A 16,741-nucleotide genomic window follows, 5' to 3' on the forward strand; every position below is an offset into this window, starting at 1 on the left:
AAGGCACTTATTTAACTTTTTGCAAGTGGGTAATAGCTCTTCATTTAGAGATTTCGGTATGTGGGCAGTTACATAAGCTGCCTTCAAGGCTCCAGGTCTCTAATCCTTGAGAGTTACGTACTGCCACATACATTTATATACTATCATAACTCAGGAATTGTGTGTGTGTGTGTGTGTGTGTGTGTGTGTGCATATTAAAAAGGCCCTATGTCTTTTGGGGTACCCCATATCACTGCCCTATCAGGTACCCTATTTCAAACAGATGTCTCATTTTTCACTTTAACAAAATAAACCAACATTTCCAAAAGTGTGATCTGACAGAGAAAGATAAACACCATATGATTTTGCTTTATGTGGAATCTAAACAAACAAACAAACAAACAAGCAAACAAAGAAAAAGCAGAAGCAGACCCATAAATATAGAGAACAAACTGATGGTTTCCAGAGGGGAGGTTTTCACTCTCAACGGTAACCTGACTGCACTATCCCTCCTCTTTCAATGAGGGCTAAGCTGGATACAAAAAGCAAAACCAGGGGCACCTGGGTGGCTCAGTTGGTTAAGCATCCAACTTCTTCTCGGGTCATGACTGCACGGTTCGTGGGTCAGAGCTCCACGTGGGGCTCTGTGCTGACAGCTCGGAGCCCGGAGCCTGCTTCGGATTCTGTGTCTCCCTTTCTCTCTCTCTCTCTCTCTCTCTCTCTGCCCCTCCCCTGCTTGTGCTTTGTCTCTCAAAAATAAATAAAATGTTCAAAAAGCCAAATCATGGGTACAGGCGCCCAGATTCCAACGGGAGTGAGATGTGAATGCATCAGGATTGCAACCATCTACTTATATACTCTCTTACCTTTAAATAATAAACCAGAAGCTCGTTAAGAGCAGGGTCCGCGTTCAGGTTGACTAAGTAGCACTTATCATCTCCCACCTTGATACCCGATGTCTCCAGGGAAATCCCCATACTTTCAAGCTGTCGTTGTCTCTCCTGGGCACAAAAACAGACAAACACAGGGGACTCTATTTGTTGCTCTACTGACAAGATGTATCCATGGAAATTTTAAGTCACTCTTTCTGGGGACAATGCCAATGAAATCACACATCACAACCAAGTTTAGGGAGTCTCTAAAATGCGTGACGTCTTGTGTCCGTGTTAAAAGGGTGCTAAGAGTGAACCAGATACCATCTTCCGTTTAAGGGGTTTATAGTCCAGTTGAGGGGACAAGACCACGTACCTAAATCAGAGGAGAAGAGCCCTGTGTCACTGGAGAGGAACAAGGTACTATGGGGCTTCCAAGGAAGGAGCCCATGATGTATTCAGAGACCAGGAAAGGCTTCAGGAAAAGAATATACTTGCGATGTCTCTTGAAGTATAAGAATTCCACAGGAAGAAATGGAAGAGAAGTAAGGTAAGAGCAAGGTGTTGTGAGGGCACAGGGAAGACTGGGCATATTGCCTGATTTCAGGTGATAATAACCCTAGTAAACGTGGGAAAGTCATGGGAGATGGGGGCAGGAAGTACTGATCTACAACAGCAAGCAAAACAAAGTCCCTTTTGTGAAAACTTATATTCTAGTAGAAAGAGACAGACCAGAAAAGAAAAAAAACAAGAAACAAAAAAAAAAAAAACCAGACAAGCAAAACAGAATTTCCAGGGATGATAAAGTGCCGTGAAGAAGTACGAAGCAATGGATGAGAGACAGGAAGTCAGCAGTACGTGTGTGGGGTACGTGAGCACGGGTCTGTGTGAGAATAACACCTACGAGAAACATATAAGCAAAAGGCTTGACTAGGTCCCAGTTGCTGCTTTCAAGCTACCTGATTGGGATGGGCCAATATTTCCAAGTAGTCAGTGAGATTAAAATGTTCACAAAATGTATAGTGCAGATTCATAAAACACACCCACTCACACACAAGTGCACAATTAGTCGTTGCTTCATATCGTTTCTCCAGTGAAGTTCATACAACATTTTCTTACAAGCCCCCAAAATCAAATACACTGGGGAAAAGACCATGATGAGTGGTAGGTTATAAATTCTCGGCCAGTCAGGTAGCACACTTTGCCGGGTGATGTAAAATCACAACATAGAAAAGCAGGAAACATTAACAGTGTTTCCTGTAGACCATGCCTGTTCCAGCTCAGTGCTCCTAGCAAATAAATGGGCCAAATGGTAGTTGATAAAGGACAACGAAGTTACAGGCTCTAAAAGTGATCTTTGCAGTCTTGGTGAGCAGAAAGAGGTCCTTGAATGGCTTTGGGAGGATGATGAGTGGCTACGCAGAAAAGATGGCAAATGAAAAAGAATCACAAGATTTTAGGCCTAAATTATCGGGCTACCTGTGCGATTTCTTCTGTTTTCCTCAGCTTCTCTTCCCAAGTCACTGTTAGTTCTTTGATCAGCTTTTCAGATTCTTCAAGCTTCTCTTTTAGTTCAGGGGCCTTCATAGCCTTAAAATGAAACCAGAGATATCTGATTTTCTATTTTTTCCCACCATTATTCATAAAACAATCCTTTACTGTGCTTCTGAAGTGGCTATCAACAGTCTGTTGGAAGCAATTAAGTCATACACTGTCAGGGTGGACTTGTACATCTTTATTAATAAAAAGAAATGTAAGAATAAATGGCTGCTACTCTTTAGAGGGGAAAAGGAATACCAGTGCCCCGAATTAAACTGATACAAATCACTACAGAGTAATTTTATCCATCGTACTTAAATTTCACATTTAAAGACCTACAAGATGCTCAAGTTTGTCTTCAAAACAGAAACGTAACAAAGGTAACTTAAGCACTGTTACCTTTTTTTTTTTTTTCCAGCAAGACAGAGATCAACACACATCATCAATAAACACATCCCAGTGATAACCTACCAGGAAAAGTGAAGATTCTTCTCTTTTATTTTATTTTAAAATTTTTAGCGTTTTTATTTTATTTTTGAGACAGGGAGAGACAGAGCATGAACGGCGGAGAGTCAGAGAGAGGGAGACACAGAATCTGAAACAGGCTCCAGGCTCTGAGCTGTCAGCACAGAGCCCGACGCGGGGCTCGAACTCACAGACCGCGAGATCATGACCTGAGCCGAAGTTGGACGCTTAACCCACTGGGCCACCCAGGCGCCCCTCTTCTCATTTATTTTAAAATTGGACTCTGGATCATTTAAAACTCCTTTTCTGGGGCACCTGGGTGGCTTAGTCAGTTAAGCGTTGACTCAGGTCATAATCTCACAGCTCGTGGATTCAAGCCCCGCATCAGGCTCTGTACTGACAGCTCAGAGCCTGGAGTCTGCTTTGGATTCTGTGTCTCCCTCTCCCTCTGCCCCTCCCCTGCAGTGCTCTGTCTCAAAAATAAATAAACATGAAAAAAAATTTTTTTTAATGGATGGTGATAAAAACCTTGTGTATTCATTACTCCCTTGGAAACAAGACATCTGGGTAAAAGGGTAGGAATTTCCCTCTGAGTCTGCAGAGTGAGAATAATTAAGGGGTCTAAATACAGATGTATATATATAAAGCTTTTTTAAGCTAAGCTTTTACTTGGGGAGCTTTACTTGGCAATGGCATGCTTTGACCCCCTATGGCAACATGAGCCTCCACAAAGTGTAAGCCCATGAACAAGAAAGATGGCAGACTTGGACAAGAGGCCACAGTGGCAATGTTGTGGACTCTCCCTGAGGTACCGAGGTCACAGCGGGAACAGAGTCTGCGAGGGACACTCAGTGCTGGGTATAAGGGGACACCCATGAAAACCCTAGGTGAACCCGCTGTGGCTCCTCTTCTGTTCTCTTTGGCCAGGCATCATTCTACCATCTGGCCTGGATTACATGGTCATGGCAGAAAGGCAGGTTCAGAGACAAGAGGAAAGAAGGAGCTCATCCACGTATGTACTGACTGCAGAACCATTACATTTTCCTCCTAGGATCATGGCTCTTCAAAGTTTATTGGTATTTTTATATTTAAGTTTATTTATTCTTTTGAGAGAGAGAGAGAGGGAGTCTGTGAGTGAGTGGGGGAGGGGCAGAGAGAGACGGGGACAGAGGATCTGAAGCAGGCTGTGCGCTGACAGCAGAGAGCCCAATGTGGGACTCGAACTCACGAACCAAGAGATTCATGACCCGAGCCGAAGGCAGACGCTTAACCGACTGAGCTACCCGGGCACCCTTAATTTGTTTTTTTTTAATGTTTTATTTGTTTTTGAGAGAGGGAACAAGAAGGGGAGGAACAAAGAGAGGGGGACAGAGGATCCGAAGTGGGCTCTGAGCTGTCAGCACAGAGCCCAACGCGGGACTCGAACTCACAAACTGTGAGATCATGACCTGAGGTCAGACGCTCAACCGAATGAACCACCCAGGCCCCCCACAGTGTTTTATTTTCCAGGTGTTTTGCTACCTTCTTGGCATCAATGAAAAAGTATGTTTGATGGACTGAATGCTTAGAATCATGATAATAACAGGAGGTAGCAACATTTATTGAGCACTTACGATGCACCAGCATTGTGCTAAGCGCTCTCCAGTATCAGTGTTGCACTAGGGGTTAGGGATGAAAACCAGGAATAAAACAAGGCTTCCTGCACGTCAGAAGCCCAAGCTGGAAGCAGACAATGCCTTGTCAGTGCAACTCCATGATCACCAACGATTGGGAAGTTCAGATCCTGGGCTGTGACTCCCTTTCTGTTTGCCTCAATCTCCTATTGATTATCTTTTTGACTAGAGAAGCTGATAGACAAAAAGTATTTCAACAGGGCCTGGTACACAAGTGCTCAAAAAATAATAGTATTACCCTCCGCCCCTCCCCCGCCTCGTTTACTACTCTCTCAGAAGGGAGGGGTCAGAAGGGAGTGGTATGAAGGAATGTGAACTCAGCAGCCCTAGGTCCACACCCAAGTGAGGCAGGGGGAAGCACGTGACTTACACTAAGGCACTTACTCGGCCTTCATTTCAGTCCTATTACCTATTTCAAATGAGCCGGATGCCTCACCCAGTAACTTGCAAAAAGCAATAGCTACTTAGAAGAGGGTGTGATTATTAAAGCTGGGTAAAGCCAAGGAAAGGTGGTAACAATGAGAAATGACCGGTTTTGTTTCCTGTCAGGAGCGGATATACATGAAGCAAAATAAAAGATTTCTGAGTTCTCTTCCTAATGTTTCTCTTCCATCATGCTGCCTTCCCTGACTTAAGGAAGAGAGGACATAGAACGAATTTCTCTGAAAACCGCAAGGCCCTATGGGCACAGAGTGTACAATGTTAATAAAAACAACCCATTTGGTTCTTAGGATTTCACACTGGACAAGATCGGTGCCCAAGGGCCAACTGATCTACCAAGGCAAACAATTAGGCAGTAGCAACAACTCACTTTTAGTTGACTGGAGGTTAAGTTCCTAGGACAGATGGCTATATGCTTAGCATACAGAAGATGTCACTCAGAAATGCCGAATGCACGGAGATGACCTAAAACTTCAGTCAACCACATCCTCCCCGACTTAGATACGACACGCCAGGGGATCTCAAAAACAGGGAGCACCAGGCTGATCTTACCTCAGCCTGCGAGAGCTGCTCCTTCAGTTTCTCTACCTCCTCCCGCAGCTCCCGGATGACTTTGGCATTGGGGTCCTCGTTCACAATGGCGTGGTTAACGATCCTTTTGGCTCTATCCGCGTATCGCAGGGTGGAGAGGGTCTCCTCATAGTTGTCTGCTGCTGGGCTAATGGTGGCTATCATAGAGGTCTGGCTGTTGCCCCCCAAGTTATCCTGCAAAATATTTCCAGTAGCCTCTTGGGAAATGATCCCCATTCTGTGCACAACATGTATGATGGAAGCTGAAGACATGCATATACGACATTCTCTGTGAAGAAAATGTGTTGTGGAAATGGAACCGTATTTCATGAGTGATTTTATGATGAGGTGTGGTTTCTCTATAGTCACAACAACGAACAATGCCTGATGAATAGCGTTATCATGGGGGCAAAAGAGGCAACAGGAATGAGTTTTCATTCTGCATTCCTAGGAATTCGGATTAACAGTATTGGCGGGGGGTTGTGCTGTATCTGGTTAGCTCTGCACACACCTTTCAGCTGCCTCCTCTGAAACAGCCAGGTTTTAGTTGGAAAGGAACACACTAGAACAATGAATTACCTTAAGAAGCCAAGTGAGCACTGAATCTCGATAAGGCACAAATTTGTTTTTACCCTTGCCAGCTGCCTGGTCAGCCAGCGAGGATATAACCAACCCCAAGGTTGTAAGGGATCTGCCAAAAGAAAAAACATTTAGAAATTAGCTTTATGGAATGGTTATGTTGTTTGCATAAAACAATAATCGTTCCAGGCATTAGGGATAAAGTATGCAGAACACCAAGGCCCTAAAGTTGATATAACCAAGTTTACATTAATTTGTCAAGAAGCTAAGAAAAAGAAAAACAGAAAGTAACTCCATTAATTTAAAAGAATGAATTCAGAATCCCTGTAAGAATCGATTCTGTTCAATCACAGGGCCTGTGAGACAGACATTTCAGAACCTGGGAGCATACATTTAAGCGATCATTCTAGGGAATTTTAATTTACTCCAAATATTATGTTGAAAGTCTGAACCATTTTACTCTTTGGGTAGAATTCGGACCATTCGGGCTCTCATTTTGTTTTCCGTAATAACCACGTAACTTGAAGAGAACCTTTCCCTACATGTTACAGGGTAGATGCCGTTCATCTGTTACAGCTGGCAAGTTTACTTCAGTGTGGAGTTTTTACAGCTGTACAGAACAATGACCCACCCAAGCAGAGGACAGCATATGGCCACTCTTTCAACACCTGCTACAGAGAGCAGCACTGGCGTCCCCCAAGAGCTGGTTAGAAACAAAGGCTCTTGGAAGCCTCCCCAGGCCTACTGAGTCAGAACCAGCGAAAGGCATTTCCAGGTGATTCACAGGCATGCTAAATTTTGAGAGGCCCTGGATGAACAATACCCAAGATGGTACATATATTTAACTGTATAGGCTCAAATCATGATGCTGGGACCAAAAGCACCAGCATGACTTAGGACCTTGTTACAAATGCACATTCTCAGGCCCCACCCCATCCCAGACCTATAGACACTCGTGGTGGGACCCAGCACTCTGCTTTAACCAGCCCTCCAGGGGACGCTGGTGCAGGCTGGAGTAGTCCCCTGAGCATTCCCTGGACGCTAACACATGTTCTCTGAACCTGGAGAAAAGATCACCACAAAAACAACAGATTTACGGACTTGAGGGATGAAGAACATCCTACTGTGTCACAGTTAAGTACCAAGTACGCTTTTAAAAGGAAATCCCAAGTTTAGCAGCCAGAAAAGAGAGAACTCCTCAGGAGATCTCCCAGGAGTGCAGGGAAGCTTACACGATATCACAAAGAGAAAATGCTTTGTGAATGGTTAAAAAATTAAATGCTATGACCTATTTATAAAAACAAAAAAGAGCACAATTCAGCAAGTGACCAGAGTTTAGCATGAAGGACTAGATAGCTTTCTAATGTTAACAAGAGACTTCCATTACATGAGTTGAAACAAAGGATATCTCTCACAAAACATAATTGCTCAAAGGTGAGTCACTTGAAAAGTCATTGAAATACATGCAAACTCAAGAGGCAGAACACGAGCCAGAATTTTAATAATAGCCATTCCTGCAAAGTGACATAAATACATACATTATAGTTGACAGATTCAAAAGTTAAATCCACCCCAAAAGAAAAGAAAACATATGTCCATACAAAAAAACACTCTTGTACAAGAGTGTTCACAGCTGCATTATTCGCAATAGCCACAATGTAGAAACCACCCACATGTCTGTCCACCAAATGATGACTAACGTGTGGTATGTCCTCACAGTGGACTATATTATTCAGCCACAAGAGAGGATTCTGACAGAAGCTACAACATGGATGAAGCTTGAAAAGTTACGATAAGTGAAAGAAGCCAAACACCAAAGGCCAATGTCCTGGGTTGAATACTGTGTACCCCAAATTCACGTTCACCAGAACCTGACATGTAATCTCATTTGGAAATAGGGTTTTTGCAGATGTGAATAGTTAAGAGGAGATGATACTGACTTAAAGACGGCTGTAATCCAATGCCTGGTACCCTTCTAAGACGGCTGTGAAGACACACAGGCAACAGGGGAGCAGGCCATGTGAGAACAGAGGAGAGATGGAAGAGATGCATCTACAAGCCAAGGAAGGTCAAGGAGAGCCAGCCACCACTAGAAGGTGGTAGGACAGAAGCATGCAACAGATTTTCCCTCTGAGCCCCAAGAAGGAACTAGCTCTGCCAATCCCCTGATTTTGCACTTCTGGCCTCCAGAATTGTAACAAAACAAATTTCTGTTGTTGTAAACTACCCAATTTGTGGTAATCTTCTATGATAACATTGGGAAACTAATACAGCCACATAATGATTCCATTATTATGAAATACCCAGACGGGGCGCCTGGGTGGCTCGGTCGGTTAAGTGTCCGACTTCGGCTCAGGTCATGATCTCGCGGTCCGTGAGTTCGAGCCCCGCGTCAGGCTCTGTGCTGACCACTCAGAGCCTGAAGCCTGTTTCAGATTCTGTGTCTCCCTCTCTCTCTGCCCCTCCCCGTTCATGCTCTGTCTCTCTCTGTCTCAAAAATAAATAAACGTTAAAAAAAAAATTTTTTTTTAAAAGAAATACCCAGAATAGGCGAATCTATAGGGATGAAAGCAGTGGTTGCCCAGGGCTGGGGTGGTGTAAATGGGGAATGACTTAGACACAAAGTTTCTCTGGGGATGATGGAAATGTTTTCAAATTCGATCATGATGATGGTTATACATTCTGATAAAAAAGCCACTAAATTGTACATTTTTAAATGGCAAAGTATGTGTATATGAATCATTTCTCAATATAGCTGTTTAAAAAAAAAATTCAAGTTCAGTCACTGCATCACTCCTCCCAAAGGTAACAACTTTAAGAAAGAACATGGCAAAAATAAACTACTGGGACTACATCAAAATAAAAAGTTTTTACACAGAGAAGGAAACAATCAATAAAACTAAAAGACAACTTACTGAATCTCAGAAGGTATTTGCAAATGACATATCCGATAAAGAGTTAGTACCCCAAAAATATAAAGAACTAATATGACTCAACACCCAAAGACAAATAATCCTATTAAAAATGGGCAGAAGACATGAATCGACATGTCTCCAAAGACATACAGATGGCCAACCGACACATGAAAAGATGTTCAACATCATTCACCATCAGGAAAATGCAAATAAAAACTACAATGAAATATCACCTCACATCTGTCAGAATGGCTAAAGTCAACAACATAAGAAACAAATTGGTGAGGATGTGGAGAAAAAGGAACCTTCATGCACTGTTGGTGAGAATGCAAACTAATACAGCCACTGTGGTAAAGAGCATGGAGGTACCTCAAAAAATTAAAAATAGAACTACCCTACGATCCAGTAATCACACTAGTGGATATTTACCTTAAAAATACAATAATACAGGGTGTGCCTGCATGGCTCAGTCAGTTAAGCATCTGGCTTTTGGTTTTGACTCAGGTCATAAGGTCATAGTTCATGGGTTCGAGCCCCGTGTTGGGCTCTGAGCTGACAGTGCAGGGGCCTGCTTGGAATTCTCTCTTTCTCTCTGCCTGCTGCTCCCCGCCCCCCATCCCATGCTCTGTGATCTCTCTCAAAATAAATAAATAAACTTTAAAAAATTCAAAGGGATACTATTCAAAGGGATACATGCACCCCTATGTTTACTGCAACATTATCTACAAAAGCCAAATTATAGAAACAGCTCAAGTGTCCATCAGTAAATGAATGGATAAAGAAGATGTGGTATCTACATACAATGGAATATTATTCAGCCATAAAAAGAATGAAATCTTGTCATTTGCAACAACACAGATACAGCTAGAGAGTATAATGCTAAGCAAAATAAGTCAATCTGAGAAAGATAAATACCATATGATCCCACTCATATGTGGAATTTAAGAAACAAAACAAGCAGGGGTGCCCGGGTGGCTTAGCCGGTTAAGCGTACAACTTCTACTCAGGTCATGATCCCGCAGTTTGTGGGTTTGAGCCCCATGTGGACAGCTCAGAGCCCGGAGCCTGCTTTGGATTCTGTGTCTCCCTCTCTCTGCCTCTCCCCTGCTTGCAATGTGTGTCTCTCTCTCTCAAAAATAAATAAACATTAAAAATTAAAAAAAAAAAACAAGCAAAGAAAAAAGAGAGACAAATCAAGAAATAGACTCTTAAGGCTAGAGAACAAACTGATGGCTACCAGAGGGGAGGGTGCAGGGGGATGGGGGTTCAAGAGTATACTTACCATGATGAAATAAAATTCAATTTAAAAAGTTAAGTAAAGGGGCGCCTGGGTGGCTCAGTAGGTTGAGCTTCCAACTCTTGATTTAGGCCCAGGTCATGATCTCATAGTTCATGGGTTTGAGCCGTGTGCTGACAGCACAGAGCCTGCTTGGGATTCTCTCTCTTCTCTCTCTCTCTCTCTCTCTCTCTCTCTGTCCCTCCCCCTTTCCTTCTCTCCTCTCAATTAATAAATCAACATTAAACAATAAAAATAAAAAAAGATTGTCTCTCATTCTCTCTCTGCCCTTCTCCTGTGCTCTCTCTCCCTCTTTAAAATTAAAAAGAGAGAAAAAAGAGGAAGGAAGGGAGTGAGGGAGGGAGGAAGGTAAGAAGGAAGGAGTTGAGAAAAGAAAGGCATGTGCTATATATGTAATAGAAGAAAGCAGAAATTTAAGGCAAAAACACATTTCTGCTTTAATATAGCATATAGGGCATCTTTCACACTTCACAACTATTGAAATAAAATTTTCAGTTGAAAACAATTCTTTGAACGGAACCAGTGTTTAGGACTTAAACACGGCAAAAATTACTTCAATTCATACAGACTTTAAAGAGCTCAGTGATTCCAAGGCCCATATTAGCAATTCTAAAGGGAACAGTGGCCCTTGCTAGGAAAACACATTTTGGAGTTATGTATTTTTCATCCAGACAAAATCTAACTCTGCCTTGTGGCAACTGCTCCTACTTTCTAATTTGATAATGTCAGGAGTGAAAAAAGAAGGGTCTGGGCACTCCTAAACAAGGGCACAAAAAAAATCACACAAGTGCTTTGAGAGAAAACGGGGAAGGGTAGCACGATGTCATCAACGTCTACAGGACCACGTGCGTGTGCGCTGAGAGCACCGAGCACGAGCACCGTCAGCAGGTAGGGCACGTGACCGGCCACAGCGGAGGGGCGGGGCTGGGCGGACATGATCACATGACTCCGTCTTGTGTGTACTCTACTCTGTACTCTGTAACTTAACCAGTTGGAGAAGGTTATCATTAGTAGAAGCCTTTTACCTGATCGTGTGCACATATTCAAAACAAGGACTCTGTCTTGACCCACTGCCCCCTTGGAACAAAAAGAAATGAACTGCAGGGTAAGGGGGCTCCATGATGTGTGAGGGGTAACCAGGTCACCCAGTGACAAGGTGGGGGTGCTACTGCTACGTTGGACCTGGAAGCAATGATCCACGGGCTTCTGAAAGTATGAAAGTTCAATGCGTGAAAACTGAACAATGGGCTTAAGTATTTTAACAGTAATTTAATTCCTAGGGAGCTTAAGAATATAAGAAAATCACAAATTACTGGATCCTGCTAGCACTGCCTTCTCATGCTGGAGTCAAATGGGTGCTCACAGGTTTCCTGAACAGGGTGGGGCTGTTTGCAAATTTGAGAGGCTGAAAAAACTGCTCCAGGAATCTAATTCTACCAAAGCACAGCTCCTTTCCTGAACCTACGGGAGGTGGAGACAGTAAGGAAATTCTTAACCTTTCCAGAAGTTCTTGGGCTGGGGTGGCGGGCACAGAGTAAACACAGACTGACTGGAGAGGACAGAAGGATTAGGCTAGGGGATAACATTTGTGAACAGACAGCCATGTTTTAAGACAGAGATTGTTAAAATCTACCTATCTATAACAACGGAGAATTTGAGACTAAAAAGAAAGTAAATACGGGAGCCTGGGTGGCTCAGTTGGTTGGGTGACCAACTTTTGATTTCAGTTGGGGTCATGATCTCATGGTTGGTGGGATAGAGCCCCTCGTGGGGTTCATGCTGATAGCTTAGATCTCTCCCTCCCTCCCTCCCTCTCTCTCTCTCTCTCTCTCTCTCTCTCTCCACCTCCCCCCACCTGCCCCCCTCCCCAGCTCATGCACACAGGTGTGTGCTCTCTTTCTCAAAATAAATAAACATAAAAAATATGAATAAATAAAACTCAGGAGGATCAGAAACAAAATAAAAGCAGCTCCAATGAATACAATCAATGAGATAAACCTGGTCATAAGTACTTTTTTTTTTTCCTTTTCTGCACCTTCCTCCAACCTGCATAGTTTTCCTTGAAACTGTGACCACCGGATTCCTTCCCTTAACAGTGGATAGATGTGATGGGAGTTATCTGTACTCTCCAGAATGGATTTCAAATATTATATTATTTTACCTATTTTTCTAATGATCTTTTTCTAAGGTCATAATTGCAGTTAAGCATTGCTAGAATTGACTGTATTTGTATTTCTCTATCTCTTTCTACTTAAGGTTATGATTGCTTTGAGGGCAGAGACCTTGTTACATCATACAATTACTGTGCCTTGCTTACAGAAAGCGGTCAGTATCTGCTGAGTAAAACTGAGTCTAGAATATACTGAAGAACAGACCACGGATCTCTTTCTAATAAGGACTAATTCAATCATGGTTTTGGTACCCTCTGTGGGTATTGACCCAACATCCATTCTCCCTTCTTACTTGCTAACAGAACCCTGATTTTGCTGGGAAGATTATGCTGGGCTAAAAACTCCACTTTTCAGAGTCCTCTGTAGCTCTGGAAAGCCACGAAATCCAGCTCTGAGATATAGGGAGACCATAGTGACTGGGTGGTCTTCCAAGGAAGCTTTGTTTGATAGAGAAGGTATATATTTAGTAGACACAAGCCAGAAGCTGGTGGTCCTTGGCCCTTCCTTCCCCCCCTGACCCCCTTGTTTGGAACACAGATAAGGATACAATGCTTAGAATGGCAGAGCCATCTTGAGGTCATGAGGACAAGGTGAACACACACTAAGGTTAGTAGAGCTGTGTGCTTGACAGCATTTTTGAGGTGCTCTACAAGCCTCTGGACTTCTTGGTACATGGGGAAAAGAAATCCATCATTTGGTCATCACGACAGCTGTTGCTTACAGCAGAATGCAATCCTTGGCTTTTAAAGAATAGTTGGAAGATAATGAAGTCAGTGGACTTGAGTTAGTACTTTTCCCCAGTAAGTATCCACTTGTATCAGGAAAGGAGAAACACAAAGAGTGTGTGTGGCAAAATGGGGGAAAGGCCAATGCCATCCCACGGCAGGAGTGGAAAGAAAGCCGTGGTACCTGCAGAACAGGCCCCATTCCGCCCCCCACTGGTTTCCAGTGGCCAGCACAAGTCATTCCAAGCCAGTGATTTGCATCTAACAAGTCCCATCTCCTGTCTCTTTTCCATTTCCAGCACTGTAGTGAAATACACCAACATATCCAAAAACAAGTTCTTGAGAATATCTTTTCTGGAGATTTTAATCTGTGTTATACCTAGAATTCTGTCATCAAATAAGTTCAGGGAATAAGTCAAAGTTAATATGGGATTCATTACTGAAGGATTTATTGGACATGTTAGCAGGGAAATCTCCAAAGGAAGGCTGTTTAAGCAGCTTTTCTCAAAACGATTTGCCCAAGGATCCTTTTCTTCCCAGAGCCACTTCAGGAACTAGTATTTTGCAAAACACGCTTTGAGAAACACTGAAGCCACAATGTCACATGCCCCCAAAACATGTGGCTCCTGCATCCCAAGAAGATTTTTGCTCTGTCCTTTGTGGGGTTCTCGCGGTAGATGCAAAGATGTTTATTCAGACTTTCTTCCCACATCCTTGGGCCCTGCAATGCATGAATGGTAAACAGATAAGCAACCTCCCTGCCCCAGCAGCCCTTGAATAATGGACTGAGGCAGGCCATTTTTACTCTCCCCAGGTACAAGTTCATGTTTGGTTAAGCAGGCAATATCCGCTTAAGCGAGATTTCCGAGAGGAAATGATTAAAAGTCACGGAAAGTACTCAGAAGGAAAAAAGGAGGATTGGGTCATGTGAAACATTAGAAATACGAGACTTCTAGTTTACTATATCATAACACAAATTATTTGACAGAACCCCAAGAGTAACATATATTAGTATCCCTAGAACAAATGTTGAGTAGAGCCCATTTGGGGAAATGTTTAGTAAATACTTTATTGTCAACCACGGTAATTGAAGTGGAACGGAGACCCGGAATGATACTTGTTAGATGAACATTGCTTGCATTTAATAACTGCCCATTGCTGAGAAGAAGATGGAGCCATTTTCAGCGTCAGTCCCCGGGGTATTAGCTGGTGTTCTGTGATCTGAGTGAGCTCCGAGGGAAGCTAACCCGCCGGGCTCCAGCAGCAGAGACAGGCTTCCTCATGCCAGCCTCAACGGACAGGCAGAGCAGCAGACTGAGTGTTCAGGCGGTCCCCTGAGGATGATCTACAGGCCTGTTCCCCTCACGCCCTGAACAGACCACGGTGGTGCTGCCACACAGGTGTTTCGGCTCACCAAATGAAGGAATAATGCGTGCTTTAAAGCTCTTAAGAGCTTATGGAGAGATGAGGCTCCGAAATCCATAGCCCATTAAGAAACACTAATATCTGTGTGAAGTCCCCGACAGGTCTGTGTAAGAGGATTACTAATGTTCCATCGAAAGAAGCCCAAATAGGAGGCCGAGGGAAAGCTTAGGAAACATGTCAGAGATGGCTTTAATTTTAGCACTCGACAGGGCACTGATCTTAAGGCTTAAAAAGCCATTTGTGGAACTATCAGGCAGCCCTTTTGATTTATTTTATTTTTATTTTTTTTACCTTGTTAGTACACACTTACGCAGCGCTTACTCTACGCTAGGCACTGTTCCAAGAAGCACTTTACAAATAGTAACTAATTTAATCCTCACAGTAAGCCCACTCACAGGCTGCTTCCTCATCTGTGTTTTACAGCTGAGGAAACTGAGGCACAGAAATGTCACACAGGTTCTATAACAAAGAAGTTCCACTGGATAGGTTTCCATTGCACATAATGTATTATGACTATCCCTCCAAGGGTCTTCCTTCCCCGTTGGATCTTGACCTTCCCAAGGCCAGGGTCCCATCTACCCTTTCCTGTGTTCTTTTTCTTTTTTTTTTTAAAGTAGGCATCATGCCTAACATGGAGCCCAACATGGGGCTTGAACTCACGACCCTGAAATCAAGACTTGAGCTGAGATCAAGAGTTGGATGCTTAACCAATTGAGCCACCCAGGCGCCCCTCTTCCCTGTGTTCTTATGCCCAGTAAGCGTTCAATACATACTGGCTAAATGGATCAAAAAGTGTAGGCCTGCAGTCTTTTTTGAGATATTTGGGGCCACATGTGTGCGGAAATTCAGAATTTTTTGAATTTTAGGAAGTATAGTGCATACATCACACATGACCATGGGTAGGTCTGGGACAGCAGCCCGTAATACAATACATTTACATTTCTACAGCTAACCGTATGAATGGCCACCCTAAATGAGTAAACAAAGACTATAAATACGGATAAAGACTAAGAGAGCCTCATGGGAGTTCAGGTGAGGCTCCACCAACAAGCAAGCTGTGAAGAAAAAAAAAAAGCACTTGGTTTTCAGAGCGTTCTGGATTTTGGAATGGCAGGTGAGGGACGGAGGGCCAATTTCCATGAAGATCTCTAAGCTGTGCTGACCCCAGGGAACCTTCCAGTGGAGAGACGATGTCCCATTCATACGGTCGCTATGTACCGATGACCAGAGTGAGGGCCTGGAGGACACGTGCTGGAGACCTGGGCCTGGCCTGGACTTTAGGGGCATATGCACCTACTCAGGGGGATCAGAGAGGTATATGGGGAAAAGAAAACAGCCCTGGACTGGGGCGTAGTAGAAAAGGTTCAGAGGCAGCTTCCCTCCCTCTGAACCGGTTATTTTGGGAAAAGCATAAGACCAGCTCAGCAAGCATCCACAGGCTAGCCAAGGTGTCATAAAAAATAGTTCCATGCTTACACGTTGGCTTAAGTAGCATGTCTCAACGTTGTCTGACCAGAAAAAAAAATCCTCCTTCCTTTCATTTTGTTCAAGCGAAGTGACTTCCTATTGTCCTAAACTATGTGCTCCTCATGCTCTAACAAATCACCACAGATGCAGTGGCTTAAAACAACACCTATTTTCTGACAGTTCTGGAGGCCAGAAGTCCAGAACATGTCTCATGGGGCTAACATCAAGGTGTCAGCAGGGCTGCCCTAGGGGACCGTCTGTCTCCTTGCCGTTTCCACCTTCCATAGGCTGCCCGCATTCTGGGGCTCACGGCCCCTTCCTCCACCTTCAAACAAGAGCTGGACGGTGAAGGCTTTCCATCACTCTGCATCACTCTGACCAACTCTGGCCCTCCTACCTCCCTCTTTCATTTTTAAAGAGCTTTGTTTTTATTTTTTTTTTTAACTTTTTACATTTATTTTGAGAGAGACAGAGCGTGTGAGTGGGAGAGAGGCAGAGAGAGAGAAGAGAGAATTCCAAGCAGGCTCCACACTGTCAATGCAGAGCCCAACACAGGGCTTGACCTCACGAACTGTGAGATCACGAATGGAGCCGAAATCAAGAGCCAGAAGCTTAACAGACTG

General features: G+C 43.6%; 1 protein-coding gene across 9 annotated transcripts in view; it reads right to left on the reverse strand.

Annotated features, from left to right (window-relative positions):
* Positions 1 to 16,741, reverse strand: part of KIF13A (kinesin family member 13A) — a 212,938-nt gene that overhangs the window by 60,723 nt on the left and 135,474 nt on the right. For all 9 annotated transcript variants that reach the window (XM_027040380.2, XM_027040378.2, XM_027040379.2 and 6 more), the window contains 4 exons: positions 6,119 to 6,230; positions 5,522 to 5,734; positions 2,331 to 2,441; positions 846 to 980 (listed from right to left, as the gene is read on the reverse strand). In XM_027040380.2, coding sequence (XP_026896181.1) covers positions 846 to 980; positions 2,331 to 2,441; positions 5,522 to 5,734; positions 6,119 to 6,230 — 571 coding nt within the window. The remainder of the gene's footprint in view (positions 1 to 845; positions 981 to 2,330; positions 2,442 to 5,521; positions 5,735 to 6,118; positions 6,231 to 16,741) is intronic.

This window comes from Acinonyx jubatus, chromosome B2, assembly GCF_027475565.1.
Source record: "Acinonyx jubatus isolate Ajub_Pintada_27869175 chromosome B2, VMU_Ajub_asm_v1.0, whole genome shotgun sequence".
NCBI lineage: Eukaryota > Metazoa > Chordata > Mammalia > Carnivora > Felidae > Acinonyx > Acinonyx jubatus.